General features: G+C 49.1%; 1 protein-coding gene across 1 annotated transcript in view; it reads right to left on the bottom strand.

The window, feature by feature from the left end:
• Positions 1 to 13,635, bottom strand: part of ANO2 (anoctamin 2) — a 317,511-nt gene that overhangs the window by 146,465 nt on the left and 157,411 nt on the right. Inside the window, exons 11-14 of the mRNA XM_063099698.1 lie at positions 11,688 to 11,848; positions 7,151 to 7,233; positions 622 to 633; positions 286 to 396 (exon numbers count right to left, since the gene is read on the bottom strand). Of these exons, the coding sequence (XP_062955768.1) occupies positions 286 to 396; positions 622 to 633; positions 7,151 to 7,233; positions 11,688 to 11,848 (367 nt within the window). The remainder of the gene's footprint in view (positions 1 to 285; positions 397 to 621; positions 634 to 7,150; positions 7,234 to 11,687; positions 11,849 to 13,635) is intronic.

The raw sequence follows: 13,635 nt of genomic DNA, 5'->3' as shown, positions 1-13,635 counted from the left end.
AGATCCAGAGGAACCAGGCCTGAAACTGTTTCTTCCTCCTGAAACTTGCCTGCCTATTTTGTCCAGACGGCACCACTCAGGAAAGAGAGACAGCTCAAGTCGTGGTGAAAGCCAGCTGCCCGTGAGCTCGACTACAGGACAAGGAGATGCCGTGCTCCCGCTCCATCCTGCCCCCCCCCCAGCCCCTTCCCACGCCCCACCTCCCTTCCCTGAGGCGTTCCAAATGAAATGACAAGAGACTGGACAAACAAGGACGACAGTGAGCAGCAAGCTCCAGCTTCTCACCTCATCATCACTCGCAGTCATATTTGCTTCCAATTTCCGGACGACAGACTTGTCGCTCTCCTTTAGCATCTTCTCTCGAACTTTGGTTTCATACTCAGGCCGGGAGTGTTCCTAAGCCAAAGAGTCAGGGAGTGGTTAGTAAACAGGAGGAAGAGTGACCTTGGCCTGTGGGTTATAACCAGACACAGCAAGTACATTAAAGTCAGGGTCTAGGACTGGACGCTACTGGATGTGAACTGCCACACCACAAACAATCACGAGGAGTCTAGACCAAGAACGCAAGGTGGGGGAGAGAAAGGGGACGCACGACACTTGCTATCACACTGAAAACCAAACCTGGGCATGTTCCTGGGGACAGCACCGGTGTTGAGAAAGGAGAGAGGAAATGTTAACTGGGCAGCTGATACAAAGCGAAGCCATGTGCTTTGCAGAGTAGTTTGACCAAAGGCAGAAGAGCATATCTGGCCATCCACCAAGTATCTGCATACTCAAACTTAACTTTCAATGAGCCAAATCCCAGCTGGAGAAACAGATGTGCCCCACAGCTGGGAGTTAGGACAACAGCAAAACTTCTCCCATGCTCCATCATTCTATGAGCTCAAATGGCAACCAATAAACATCAAAGTCAAAGGTGGCCATAGGGAATCTTAAAACTCACTTGCCTGGACCTGTTTCCTGTACAGCCTAGGTGAGTAACTCATTGGCAAGTGCACCAATGCTCAGGAGACATCACTGGGCCACTCAGCGATACAAACCTGAATTGTGAGTCACTGTGCATGGGAAAGAGCACCTAAGTACTCAGAAGGGCCACAGTCAAATCTATGCAGATGCAGGGCGGAAAGATACACGACTCACTGCACAGACATCTTAACAGTGTACACCTGGCCTGTCTGGCAGGTCCTCCCTGCAGCTTCCAGCTCAAGGACAAATAGCTACAGCTGTGGGGACTTCCTGTTCCTGCAACATTTACTGATAACGCCTAGGCAGGGATTCAGGTGCTGGCTCCACCGTTCGAGAACACACACTTCCTTATCACCACACATACACCAGATTCCAGTGGCCAATAAGCCAGGCTCTTGATTTGCCTCTGACCTGCCTCTGGCTTTCCCAAGACATGCCACAATGTTTGGGAGGAGAAACCATGCAAGTGACTAACACGCACAACCAACACAACAGAAGACGATGCCATTCAAGTGTCCGCTAAGGCCTTGCTGCATCACCCAATCTCAGGCGCATCAGTCACATGCCTTCCAGGAGGCCTTCTCTGCATTGCGACATACCTACCAGGCTGGTCTGCTCCCTCTCCAGAGTCCCTGAGTTTTAAAGCTCACACCACACACTGTAGCTCTCGATGACGAGTTTTTCTTTTATTACTTTCTAACTGTTTTGCATATGAGAGTCTTCTTATCCTAACATAAGTATGGGCTACTTGCTCTGTATCATTCTGCATTTTTCACAGTAATGGGCACCATGCAGAACACACAGAAATCTCTAAACGCTTGTGAAGCTAACTAGATTTTTTTTCTTTTCTTTGTCTTTTTCGTGACTGGTGCTCAGCCAGTGAGCGCACGGGCCATTCTTATATAGGATCCGAACCTGCGGCGGGAGCGTCGCTACGCTCCCAGCACCGCACTCTCCCAAGTGCGCCACAGGCTCGGCCCTAACTAGATTTTGTTAATATATATCATTTATTTTTTTATTTTAGTTTATCAATATACAATATAGTTAATTTTCATGTCCCTTTACCAATTCCTCCTTTTCCTCTCTCCCCTCCCCACCATCAACATCATATCTGTTCACTTGTCTTACCACGTTCAAGGAATTGTTGTACCTTCTTCCCCGCCCCCTCATTTGTTTGTATATTTACTTATTTATTTTTTATTAGCTCCTACAACTAAGTAAGAACATGCAGTATGTCTCTTTCTGTGCCTGGCTTATTTCTCTTAGTATAATTTTCTCTAAGTCCATCCATGTTGCTGTGAATGGTAGTATTTCATTCTTTTTTTTACAGCAGGAAGCCCACTTGATTTTGTCCCTTGCCTTCATCCATTCTCCAGCACACTATTCCCCTAAAGTGTGTGCCAAGAGATTTTTCATTTTAAAAGTATTCCAGGGTCTAAAAGATTAACAAACACTGCACAATGTATCAGCTTTCTGAGAGTCATGATGAGCATATTAAAAGCTCCGAAAGTGCTACCACGAAGACACTTGATTAATTTTCTTAAGCCCACCATCTCCTACAGAACAGCTCTGCTGATAACAGTTAATGTTCTGCACAAATACTTTGAAAAATGTGGTTTGAAGTCTTCCTTCACGGCCCCTGAAATTTGGTTGCTTTTCTTCTACATCATTTCAATGGAAGATTTTAACTAAAAACTAGCAGTATCTTTGTTGAGTTCTATAATGTGGGTCTAAAACTCTTCAAGCCAGAGGAGCTTCTCCTATTTCACATCCTGCGAAGGGCTGAGGGAGGCTGTCCTGACTGACTGGCACGGTGCTTCCAACCCGTCCTAGCTTCCCAGGACATGCCATGACATCGAGAGGAGCGTCCTGTATCCCGCTAGCTGTGGCTGTGGCCCACCTCACCCCATGCTTGGCCCCAGTTCAGAACGCCCCCTCATCTGTCTAGAGCCAGCCCCGCTTTCCTAGCACTCAGAAGGGAGACCGAAACTCAAAGCAGAGTCTGTTCTGCATGTCAGCTAAAAGAGGTCAGACAAGGATATCCCTGTTTGCAGCCATGTAGGTCAGGTGAGGTTACAGAATCCCTCAAAAGCTGGACAGCTGAGCTCCTGGCCAGAACAGAATCTAAACCCTATGAGGGCTGCTTCAACACACCCAGTAACAAGCGGGTCAGCCTTATTCCTGGTGTTCCCCAAACACGACCCCCCTAAATGGGCCATCTGATGCCAGATCACAAATACATAAGCCCACCCACCAAGATGCTGGGAACTATTTCCATCTGTGGCCTGGAGGAAGGCCTGGAGCTCCAGGAAGCTTCCTGGAGGAAAAACCCAGGACAACTCAGGACTAACCTTGGCTGATCTAAAGAGGTAAATCCAGATATACATTCAATAAATGTCTTCAAAGTTATCAAGCACCTCCTGTGCTCTGAGCTCTTTTCTAGGCCATTAGGCTACTGCACTGCTCCTACGGACAAGGTCCCTCCTTCCAGGGAGCTCATCTTCAAGTGGAGGGAGGTGACAGTCAGTAAACCAATACACAAATAAGAAACTAGCAAATGAGGATAGGAAACATAGAAGAAAAAAAGCAGGACAGGGAGTCAGGAAGGCCAATCTGAGGAGGGTAACGTTTCCACTGAGACAGAAAAGCCAAGAAGGGACAGGCCCTGTGGACACTGAGGAAAGCGTTCCGTGCAGCAGGAACAGCTAACGCAAAGCCTGGAATGGGCTCGGGACAGAATGGAGGCCTGTGTGGCTGAAGGTCTGAGCGAGGAGGAGCACGGCATGTGCTGAGGTCAGAGAGACAGGCAGGGGCTTGGTTTCTTACGGCACAGGAAGCCAGTGAAGATATCCAGAGTTTGGTGTGATCGGATGGTGGGGACATCTGTGTTCAGACAAGGCCACACTCTCTAAGAAGTCCCAGGAATGCCTGGGCCTGATGGGGCAGAAGCTGATGGGGCAAGAAAGGCCCACTTCAGAGCAAAAGATGCTGGAGGTCTGGAAGGCCTCTCTGCAGCAAGGACAAACAGGACCCAAAGAAGCCCTTCAGTGGGTCTCTGGGTGCTGTCCCCAGGGACCCCCACCCCACCCCCCAGGCAGGGCTGCTCCGCCCAGTGGGTTGGCTCCTGGGCTTGGTCGCTTGCTTCCTTCCCAGCCCTCGTAGTCTCTGGTCTTTCTCGGGCTTCTCCTTGGTTTACAAGCTGCTCTTGAGCCGGTGCTTGCTCCACCCCTCCTAGGATGGTCCACATGGGGACACCCCAGGTGGGAGGGACAGAGGGTGAACAGGCTCTGTCTGACTGTTTCCTAGTGAGGACCACAGGGAAGAATGATGTCCTGAGGTTACAGACAGCCAGCCTTGGGAGTATTCCTTATGCTGGGAGAAGATGTCGGGTTAAATAGAAAAACTTCTGACCGTGGCCTTCAAGGACACCTGCCTCCCTCTTCCCAATGCCCGAGTAACATCTGCCTTCCTCTTTCCCCTCAGTTGAATGCAGATTAATCCTGCTTCAACATACAACACTTCATCTGAGTCCTGGGACTCTTCTACAGTCACACATACCTTGCCTATCCTGTCCTCCCTGCCTTCCTGTGGCCCACAGGACACCAATTAGCAGTCGCTGCCCTCCCTGACCTGGCCACCAGGCTATGTACTTGTTTCTTTGACCCCACTGCATCCCAAGCCCTGTCTCCTGCAGCCAACCAGACTTCTGCAGTATCTTGCTGTTATCTCCACCCCTAGCTTTCCCGGGTCAAGGCTTCCACTTGCTCTTTCCTCCTTGTGGGTACCCTTCTTCCCTTCGCTGCTCAGAAAAATTCAACCCATCTTCAAAACCCTGATTTTTTTAAAAGCATTTCCTCTTCCTACATTAGCCAGAAAGAATTTTTCTCACGTACTCTCCATTGTATTCTAAATATTTACAGACCAGACAGCACCCTGCTGAATGTCACCCTTTGGGGATCGGAGACTATGCCTGAGGTAGCTCCACACTGCATACCAAAACCTGGTACACAGTAGGTGCGTGGATGTTCAGAATTGAGCTGAATTATAAGTGTGCTTGATATCCTAGTCTAAATAGGACCACACCAAAGGAGAAAGCGGGCTGGCCTCCCTCCCTCTCGCTCGTGCCTGGCCCTGGCAGTGCACATGTGGGGCACACCAGCCAGCCTTGTAGTCACCCCACACAGAGATCCCCTCAGGAACGTCTCCTTGTGCCAGGGTAAACCCAGGCTTGGCCAGACCACTCTCAGCCTTCGCATGAGTTCCTCAAATCATGCACCTCCCAGGAAGTCACCATGGTTCATTAGATTAAACAGGAAAGTAGAAAACCTGGCTACAGAGAGAAAAATGGATTACGATCCCACTCCTGCCAGGGCCCTGTTACAGAGATTTCAAGGGCATTGAGTCATAACCCGATGCTTTTCTGTATGAGAGTGTTTACACTTCCTGCCTATCAGAGAGATTGCTGGCTTCAAGTCTGCTCAGCAGACACACTCAGCTTGTCCCTGGCCCCACACGGGCTTGGATGCCAAGATGTTTCTTCTCGTCCCCAGAGATATCCTGGCCCCCTGCAATAGGAAAGATTAGGAACATAGGAACTACGCCCCAACCACCTCCCACAGCCAAGCCAACTCTCTCTCTCTTTCCCTCTCTCTCTCTATTTCTCTGTTTCTCTCTCTACAGAGAGAGAGATACATATAGACATATTTCAGCTGAATCAAATGGGACCAATGAGACAAAGATGACCCAACTGGGTCACCCACAGTCTAACTTCTATAGCTCTTTCTATTGAAAGCACCAGAGCACCAGTTCCAGCATTTTCCTCCAAGAAAGGCAATTGCCTTGATTATTCTCTGTTGCTTCTCTTCTTAAGTTGAATCCTCTCTGAAGGCAGACTTCATCTATACGTTCTGCCATTTGCCACAGGATCTGTGATGGCCTTGGGTCTCGGGGTGTGTGCTGAGCACATGGGGCTGGAGTAGAGTGGGTGCGTGTGCTCAATACATGGCAACGCAGTGGGGTGGGATGGGTGCAATCCACCGAAAGCCCATGGTAGGTGGGAAAATCTACATCATCATACCTCTCCTTCTAGCACTTTTAGGCAGCACAGCCTGGATTGGCAGATTTCATTCCATGCAGCTGCCCTGTGGCTCCTGCCATTTCTCAGCCCATCTGCTCAAAGGCAAGTTGGCTAATTAGAGCATTAAGGGGAAGAAATGATAACCTACCATGCATAGGCTTGAGAAAAAGGCTAAATCGGGAATTTCACTGCTTGCCCATAAAACATCAGGGCCACAAAATCAGAGGCCCCGTGTCTAAGGCAAAGCACATCAGTCACTGTGTGAGAACAGGGAGAAGGTCTGCTCTCTGCGCAGTCACCTTAGTGTCTTTGGCTAGCCTTTGCGAGCAGGTACCCAGGAACTGAAGGTGCCTCCTGGTCCTTCTGGACACAGGTCCCAGCACCTCAACTATGACATCCACAATACCAGAAGTTCCTAGTCAACATTCACACTGACTGTTCAGTCCATGGTGGTGTGTTATCAGAGGGGCTGGCTGAGCTTGGAAGCAGAAGAGGGATGGAGCGGGGACTGCCGGCTAGAGCAGGAGGGCTTCTGGTGGGATAGAGAACTGTGAGCAACCAGGTCCCTGCCCATCCTCCTCAACAAAAGAGCCCTGAGGGAAGATTGACTTGTTTACACTCCTTAAGCATCGTCTGCGAGAAAACTAGACTCCAGAAGAACCTATCCTCTGCCCTCAGCTCAGCCTCCAGTGTCACACACAGTGCACACAGTGGCTTAGTCATTCTTCTTCCAAGAGCATCAAAGGCAGCCAGCACCTGGCACCCAGGCCTGTCCCTTGACCCTCACAGAGGCATTCTGACATATCCTGCACACAGGAGCAATTCTAGTCTCTGGCTTCATGCTCTCAAGGCTACCTCGTGCCTCTTGTTCTTGCGTCTTGTGCCATCTCTTTTCCCTGAGTGGGGCGCTGGGACATCCAGCTACCCAGCAACCCGGTGTCTTCCAGCTCAAGGAAAGAGGGGGCACTTGTATATCATGCATATCAACCATAGCTTTCTACAAAAGCAGCCACCGTGAGAACCAGCTGGCAGCTATCTCACTTAAGACAGACAGTTTCCAGAGTCAAAGCAAAGCAAGGGCCCAGAGGAGCAGGCAAGAGAACTCACTTCTTCTTCTTCTATGCCAGTCAGGTCCCAGAAGTAGCCCAGCCGCATCTGTAGTCTCTTCCAGTTTTCCAGAAACATGGTGGCTTAAATAGAGAGAGAAAATTTGATTACATTTGAAGAATGGATTCTGAGTACCCTTCGGGTTCACTAGTGGAGGTAAAGGTAAACTCATAGATTTCTAATGTAGGAGACATCTTAAAGCATTTAGCACCTTTCTCCCTCTTCTAGCTGGAATTGCTCAAAATATTCTATATCCTTGGGAGCCAGTACATACATTAAAGATGCGTGCACACATGTGCGCACACACGCGCGCGCACGCACGCACACACACACACACTCCTTTCCCCACTTCTAGGTTGTGAGAAGAGGATGAACACAGATCCCAAGAAATGAAGGAAGAACGGAAGGATGAAGGAAATAAAAACAGAGGGGTTCGTGGTCTTTTCTGAAAAGCCTTACCTGGCCTGTGTGCACATTGTGCCAAGCTGCACCTTGACCAGCACTCTCACTTTTTCCCCATTTCTTTTTGTCCCAAGCACCACTTTCCTTTTCTGGGCCCTAATCATCTCATTCTGAGGTTACAGAACAGTCTCCTAACAGTTCTACCTGACTCCAGACTCTCGGCCTTCCAACCTTCCTACATGCAGCTGATGGAGCAATCTCTGGACGGTAGCATCATTCATTCCTCCATTTGTTCAGCAAATATTTACAGAATGTCTGGACATGGGTCAGTTGCCTGCACCACCCACAGCCCCTTGAAGGGCAAGCCCAGCTTGCTCTAGGAAGGACCCAACACCCCAGCCTACAGCCAGGGCTTGTGATACCAGAGCTAAGTGTGAGAAACCGTGCAGCACCTGAAAGGAGGGAAGGCTGGAGAGTCTTAGAGCTTCTCCAGCTGCAGTTCCCAGAGGCCCAGCTGTATTTCATTTCCTATAGCCAGGAGTTTGCCGCTTGCTTTCTTACAATAAATCTTTGGGCAAGCTTGAGTGAATTTCTAATCTTGTAAAAATACTAGCCCCAAATACAGTACCTGCAATGCACAAAACCCTGTTCTAGACCCTGGGGGGAGATGAAGTGACTCTGATGTGGATTTTGCTCTCAAGTTGTATAGAGTCTATAAGGAGAGAGTGTAACTAACTACAGTCGCAGGCATAAAGTGATCGAGGCCTTAAGAATGACACAAATAAAAAGCTGAGAGCGTGCAGAAGAGGAGAGCTAGCTGCCACAGCAGGCGTCTGAGCGGAGTTTTAATGAACAATGGCATTTGGGCAGTGAGGAAGGGCAGGGCTGCTGCCAGCAGCTCTCTGTGGACTCAGTTCTCTCTGCGTACCAGGACCCTGTACGTCTGTCCATTGTCAGCACACACCTCACACTCACATTGCTGCTGAGGTCACCTCTTCTCTGTCCTCCTCATCCCCCACTCATGAAAGTTGTCCCCCTCTCCTCTGCTGTTCTCCAGTGTCTGCCGTCATTCTCTCCTGACCCACTCACATCCCCTCTTTGTACGATCAGCCCTCGTGGCCCCTGTCCTCTGCACTCCTACTGCCCTTATGCTCAGGGTGCCCTGCAAAGGGAAAGGCGCCCTCACTCCCTGAGGTCACCCCTGCAGCTGTACACCACCCCGTGAGTGCCTGGGCACACTTCACTGAATGTCATGCTGACCATCAGCTGCCACTTCAGGTCTGCAGTGTGATTACAGGACCATAAACTCTCGCTGGCTCTCAGCCACCTATGTTTACCTCGGGTACTGCACAAAACCAAGTATAACAAACACCTATGCTCTTGCTTAATACGCTGTGATTTAAAGCTACATTTGTCTTACTTGTAGCTACTTCCAGTGCATTGATTTGTATGTTTTTCTCCCTTGGATCTGAAGCTTTTGCATGTAACTGCATCCTGACCTCCTAACACTGGCATTGGCCCAGGGATGCTCTGAAGGCAGGGGAAAGTTCCTCCTCTTCCTGATGCTCTTCCCAGCACCTGAGAGGGCAGTGCACACAGCAGGGCTCAGAGCACTGCCTGAAGGGGGCTCACAGAGGGAGGATGTCAGATGGCGGGAACAGATGAGAAGAGCAAAGGAGTGTTGGGAAGAGAAGCCACAGGGCGGTGGGAGACCACCATGCTACTGAAGCTCGTGGCTTCCGGAAGCTGTCTATGCCCTGCACACAAACCTCTTTCACTTGTTGCAAGAACACTATGGGTAGGACAGTGATGCTCCAAGATTAAGCAACAAGCCAAGGTAACAGGACACCTTGGTGAGGAGTACTGACTTTAGAGGCACAGAGCCAGGTTCACATTCTCTTGCGATGGGATCCACAGCCGGCGGGGGCAGAACTGAGACACACACTTAAGACTGCCTGCCCCCACATCAGTGTCCTTATCCTCTGCTAGGAGAAGAGTTCAGACGCCCTGTCTCTGTTCTTCCCTCTTCAGCAGGCTCCACTCTTCCCCAAAGTTCCTTGGAGTTTGAAGCCAGAACCACAGGAGAGCTGGGCCTGAAGACTCCGACAGACTCGGGTCCTGCTGGCTAGGATCCTTCATGACCCCTGGCTCTGCAAACACCACTTCCAGTACACCAACGGCCTGAGCCCCTCTCTGCATAGAGCCACTTCTTCCCAGCCTGTTATGGGCAGGCCCTGGCCCGGGCCCCCCAGCGCAGCACCACACTAGTCATAAAAACCATGGTAATGAGAGGCATTACTAATATTTTTAATTGTAATTTGTAGGCAATCCAGCCTAAGGGCTCTTGGCTGCTGTAACCAAATACACGATCACACAAAACATAGCAAGGCTGTTAAAAAAAAAACCAAACCAAACCCTACCCTCTGCCAGGAAGCTCTGACACAATCCCTCCCCTTTGTGCTTTCCCTGCACTGCGATATGAGAGGAAGGAGGAGGATGCAGGGGTGGGGTGGAAAATGATCGAGGGGTGGAGGTATCTGCACATTACAGCACTGAGGAAGAGAAGAGGCCGTTGTTAGGGCTTGAAACCGGGAAGGACAATTAAAAACCAAATTTCTCTACAACAAGGGATTATTGTCCCAGGAAAGTTCTTGAGGGATCATGGACCGGAGTTATTAAGCTTCAGCTATTCAGTGGTCGTAATATCTACAAGACAAATTATGGGAATTAGGGCTGTAATGTAACAAAAAAATGGATGTGTATTGCAGGTTCCAAATGAGTTCAAGAGGACCTCGGGGTAGTTACAAGAGGCCTGTGCTTGGCGAGTCACCACTGAGGAGAGACAGAGTGGCCCGTGACTTCCCAGGCAACAGCCCCCAGCTTCAGTTTGTTCCACAGACCCTTCTTGTGAACAATTCCAGAGCCACATGGTCACGAGTTCCATCTCCTCCTACTCCCTGCTCCAACTTGTGCTGTGCTGACCACTGCCCGGGTGCTCCTGGGGAGCAGCTGCTCTCCCTGAGAATAGAGAATAGAGTGTCCCCTGGAAACTTCCCTTGGTGGCCTAGCAATATGGGAACCTTTCCAGTCAAGCTCTGTCTCCACCCAGGCAGAGGTCCCTACAGGGAACAGAGGAAGGTTGTGCTCCAGTCTCCCAACACTACTGAGATACGACCTCTCCCTCTCTACTCTTCTCACACGCTCAGGATGTGTGACTCAGGGCCCCTCCTGGCAGGTCCTCCAGGCCCCATGGAGTCAGTGATAAATCAAGCAGCCTGAGCAGCAGGATCAAAGTCTGCGTCCAGTGGGAAAGCTAAGGGCCTGCATGTTCAGCGATGAGTAGAAATCAGATGGCTGCTCAAATGGGCTGAAACATATTGACCTGGTCCCTTCTGTAATACCCATGGGTGTGTCTTCTTAGTAATGTTCAGTTACACGGGGTGGTTATTCCAGGTTATTCCAGTTTGTAAGAACAGGCATTCATGTGCGCGCGCGTGCACGGTCAGATAGCTACAGCTCAGAGCGAGTTTATTACCCTGATAGTCTGCAGGGGGAGAAGGAGGAGAAAAATGAAGGAACTATTTGTACTTTCCTTTACAAGTCCCTTTGGTGGGAATATTGAAAACACCATTCTGGCATTAAACAAAATCTCTATAGTCTACATGCATGGTGTCCTAAAAATAGCACTGAACCTGGAGCCAGGAGGCCAGATTTCAGCCCACCTTTACTACTGGCTAACTCTGTAACCACAACGGCCGCTCTCCTGCTCTGAGCGTTATGCTGGATAATATCTATGATTCTACGTGACTAAGTAAATGTGCCTGGAGGTACCTTATAAATGTTCTAGGGGTTCTCAAAACATGCACTGGTTAAATTTTGAATAAATCATACATGAGGCTAGTATAGGGTTAACATGACTATACCTAGGAGAAAACAAATAAAGCCATGAAGGATATTCTTATTTATATTCACATATATGAGTAAAAAAGAGAAGCGGTATTGTCTTTAAGATACTTCTTGGGATATGAAAAAAACACTAAAGTAAGTAAACTAATGGATATAAGCTTTCGAGCTTGGTCACTGCACCTGTTTACAGATACTACCCATATAAGCAAGCCTTGTGATGACCACTTACCCCACAGAGCCATGAAGATGGAGAAGAAGACGGTGGCAGGGTTGTCAAACAGGTGGCTGGCCCGCGCGGTACCACAGGCTGAGCTGAGGTTCCAGTAATCACAGGACTTGTCACACAGGGGACACATGGTGAAGGCATTGTGCTGGTCACACATCTCTCTGCTGCAGGGGACAGAGGCTGCTGTCAGGTGTTGCTCAAGCAAATCACCCCCCGAAACAGCTCCCATTTCCAAATCTATGGTCAAGCTTATCAACTCCATAAGTAAGGAATATTAAAGAAGTTAGGATTGGATTGGATTCTTCACCTGAAGAGTGTCACTCTTGTATTTTGTCAAAAAAAAAAAGGATGGGTCAGCTGCTGAGTTATAGGGCTCCCTGTCACTAGAAGCATCCCAGAAAGTTAGTGACTATCTGTTGGAGTTATCGTGCATTGAATGATGCCTTATCAAGTCCCTTCAGAATGCGTTGAGTCTACGAGGTTAGTGGGAAGCCTCAGCGGTTGTCAATGAACCACGGCCTGAAGTTGGATTTCGTCACCCTTCTTCAAGTGCGGGCTGTCTGCTTCCACCCGGCCAACTGTCCCACAGACGTGTGACACTGGCCACAAGCAGAAACCACTGTGAGTGTGTGGCTGGACCAGCGCAGCTCTCAGCTCTAGGAGGAGAAGCTGTGTGAGGGAGAGTGGAATAAATCAGGGTCAGAGCCCTTCTCTAAAGTCTGAGCTGTATGGCCATTTGCAGAATGGAGATCAATAATTTCAACCTGATGAGAATCACCATAACCAGGAAATGGGATTAGGGAGAATGGAAAAGTGAAGTACATTCTTCCAAGGTCTAGACTCTCTGGTACGTGGAGAGACAAGTATGAGCCAAATAATTTCCAATGGCCTCTATTCTAACCTATTCTCAGTACATTTCCATTTATTGAACTGATTAATATATTTTAAATCCCATTCATTTGTTAGGTGACTAGCTGGATCCAATAAATGTAGGCTCATATAAATGCTTGAAAATAAGAACCAAAGAATTCCCAGCCCTGGCTGGTTTCTCTAATATCCCTCCACATCATCACCTCCTGGTAGGAAAATGAATGAACTCATCACTCGGGTGTGTAATATTCCCCCGGGGAAATGGGTGGATGGTTAAGCTCACGGTTTGAAGGGGAAAGGTGGAGAACTCCAGATTTCATGAAAATAACGAAGCACTGGCTGTTCTCACAGAGCAGGTGGAGACGCCGTGATGGGGAGCGTGGGATCCCACCCTGAAGGGCACCGCTGTGTTTTCTACGGAAAGAGGCAGCAGAGGGCGCTGAAGAGCACAGCTGATCAGAGGGGGCGCCGGCGGGCGAGCGAGCCTCTGCCTGTGCTGAGGTCCAAGGGATGGCTGGGTCCATACCCAGAAACCGAAGGGCGGGAGATTTACTGAGGCTGTCCCTTTCTGTCAAGTCCCAGCTTCTCGGCTTCTGTTTCTAATGAGCTATCAAGTCCGTGGAAGGGAAAGTCGTTCTGTGTGAGAGAATGCAAACTCTGGGTCTCAGGATAGATCCCAGTTCCTCCGCTGACTCCCTGCTAAGCTCTGCACTGGCAAGTGTCAATGAACATGACTCGTTCACATCGAAAATATTAACTGGTACTATCTCAGTCATAAGTTCAACTGCCCTGGTTTCACCTGGGTATATTCTTAAGGGTAACCAGAGAGCAAAGTTCAAGTCTTCTGGGTCAAACGAGCATTCACTATGTAGTTGAGAAGCAGTTGCTACTTTCAGAGAAGAAAGTACCTCTTAGAAACAGGTTTACACAGAAAATTGTTTGTCTGTATAAATTCTAGTAAAGAGCTTTGCTTTCAGTCGGTGTCTGAGAACATGGGAGTTCCTCAGTGCTGCCTTCAATGTGTTAGAGGTTCCACTTTGTTCAGTGTTTGGGTTTTTTTTTTAATAATGGACTGGGGAAG

This window comes from Cynocephalus volans, chromosome 1 (genome assembly GCF_027409185.1).
Source record: "Cynocephalus volans isolate mCynVol1 chromosome 1, mCynVol1.pri, whole genome shotgun sequence".
Classification (NCBI taxonomy): domain Eukaryota; kingdom Metazoa; phylum Chordata; class Mammalia; order Dermoptera; family Cynocephalidae; genus Cynocephalus; species Cynocephalus volans.
The sequence above is the reverse complement of the archived record's forward strand: the minus strand, read 5'-3'. Positions and strand labels throughout refer to the sequence as shown.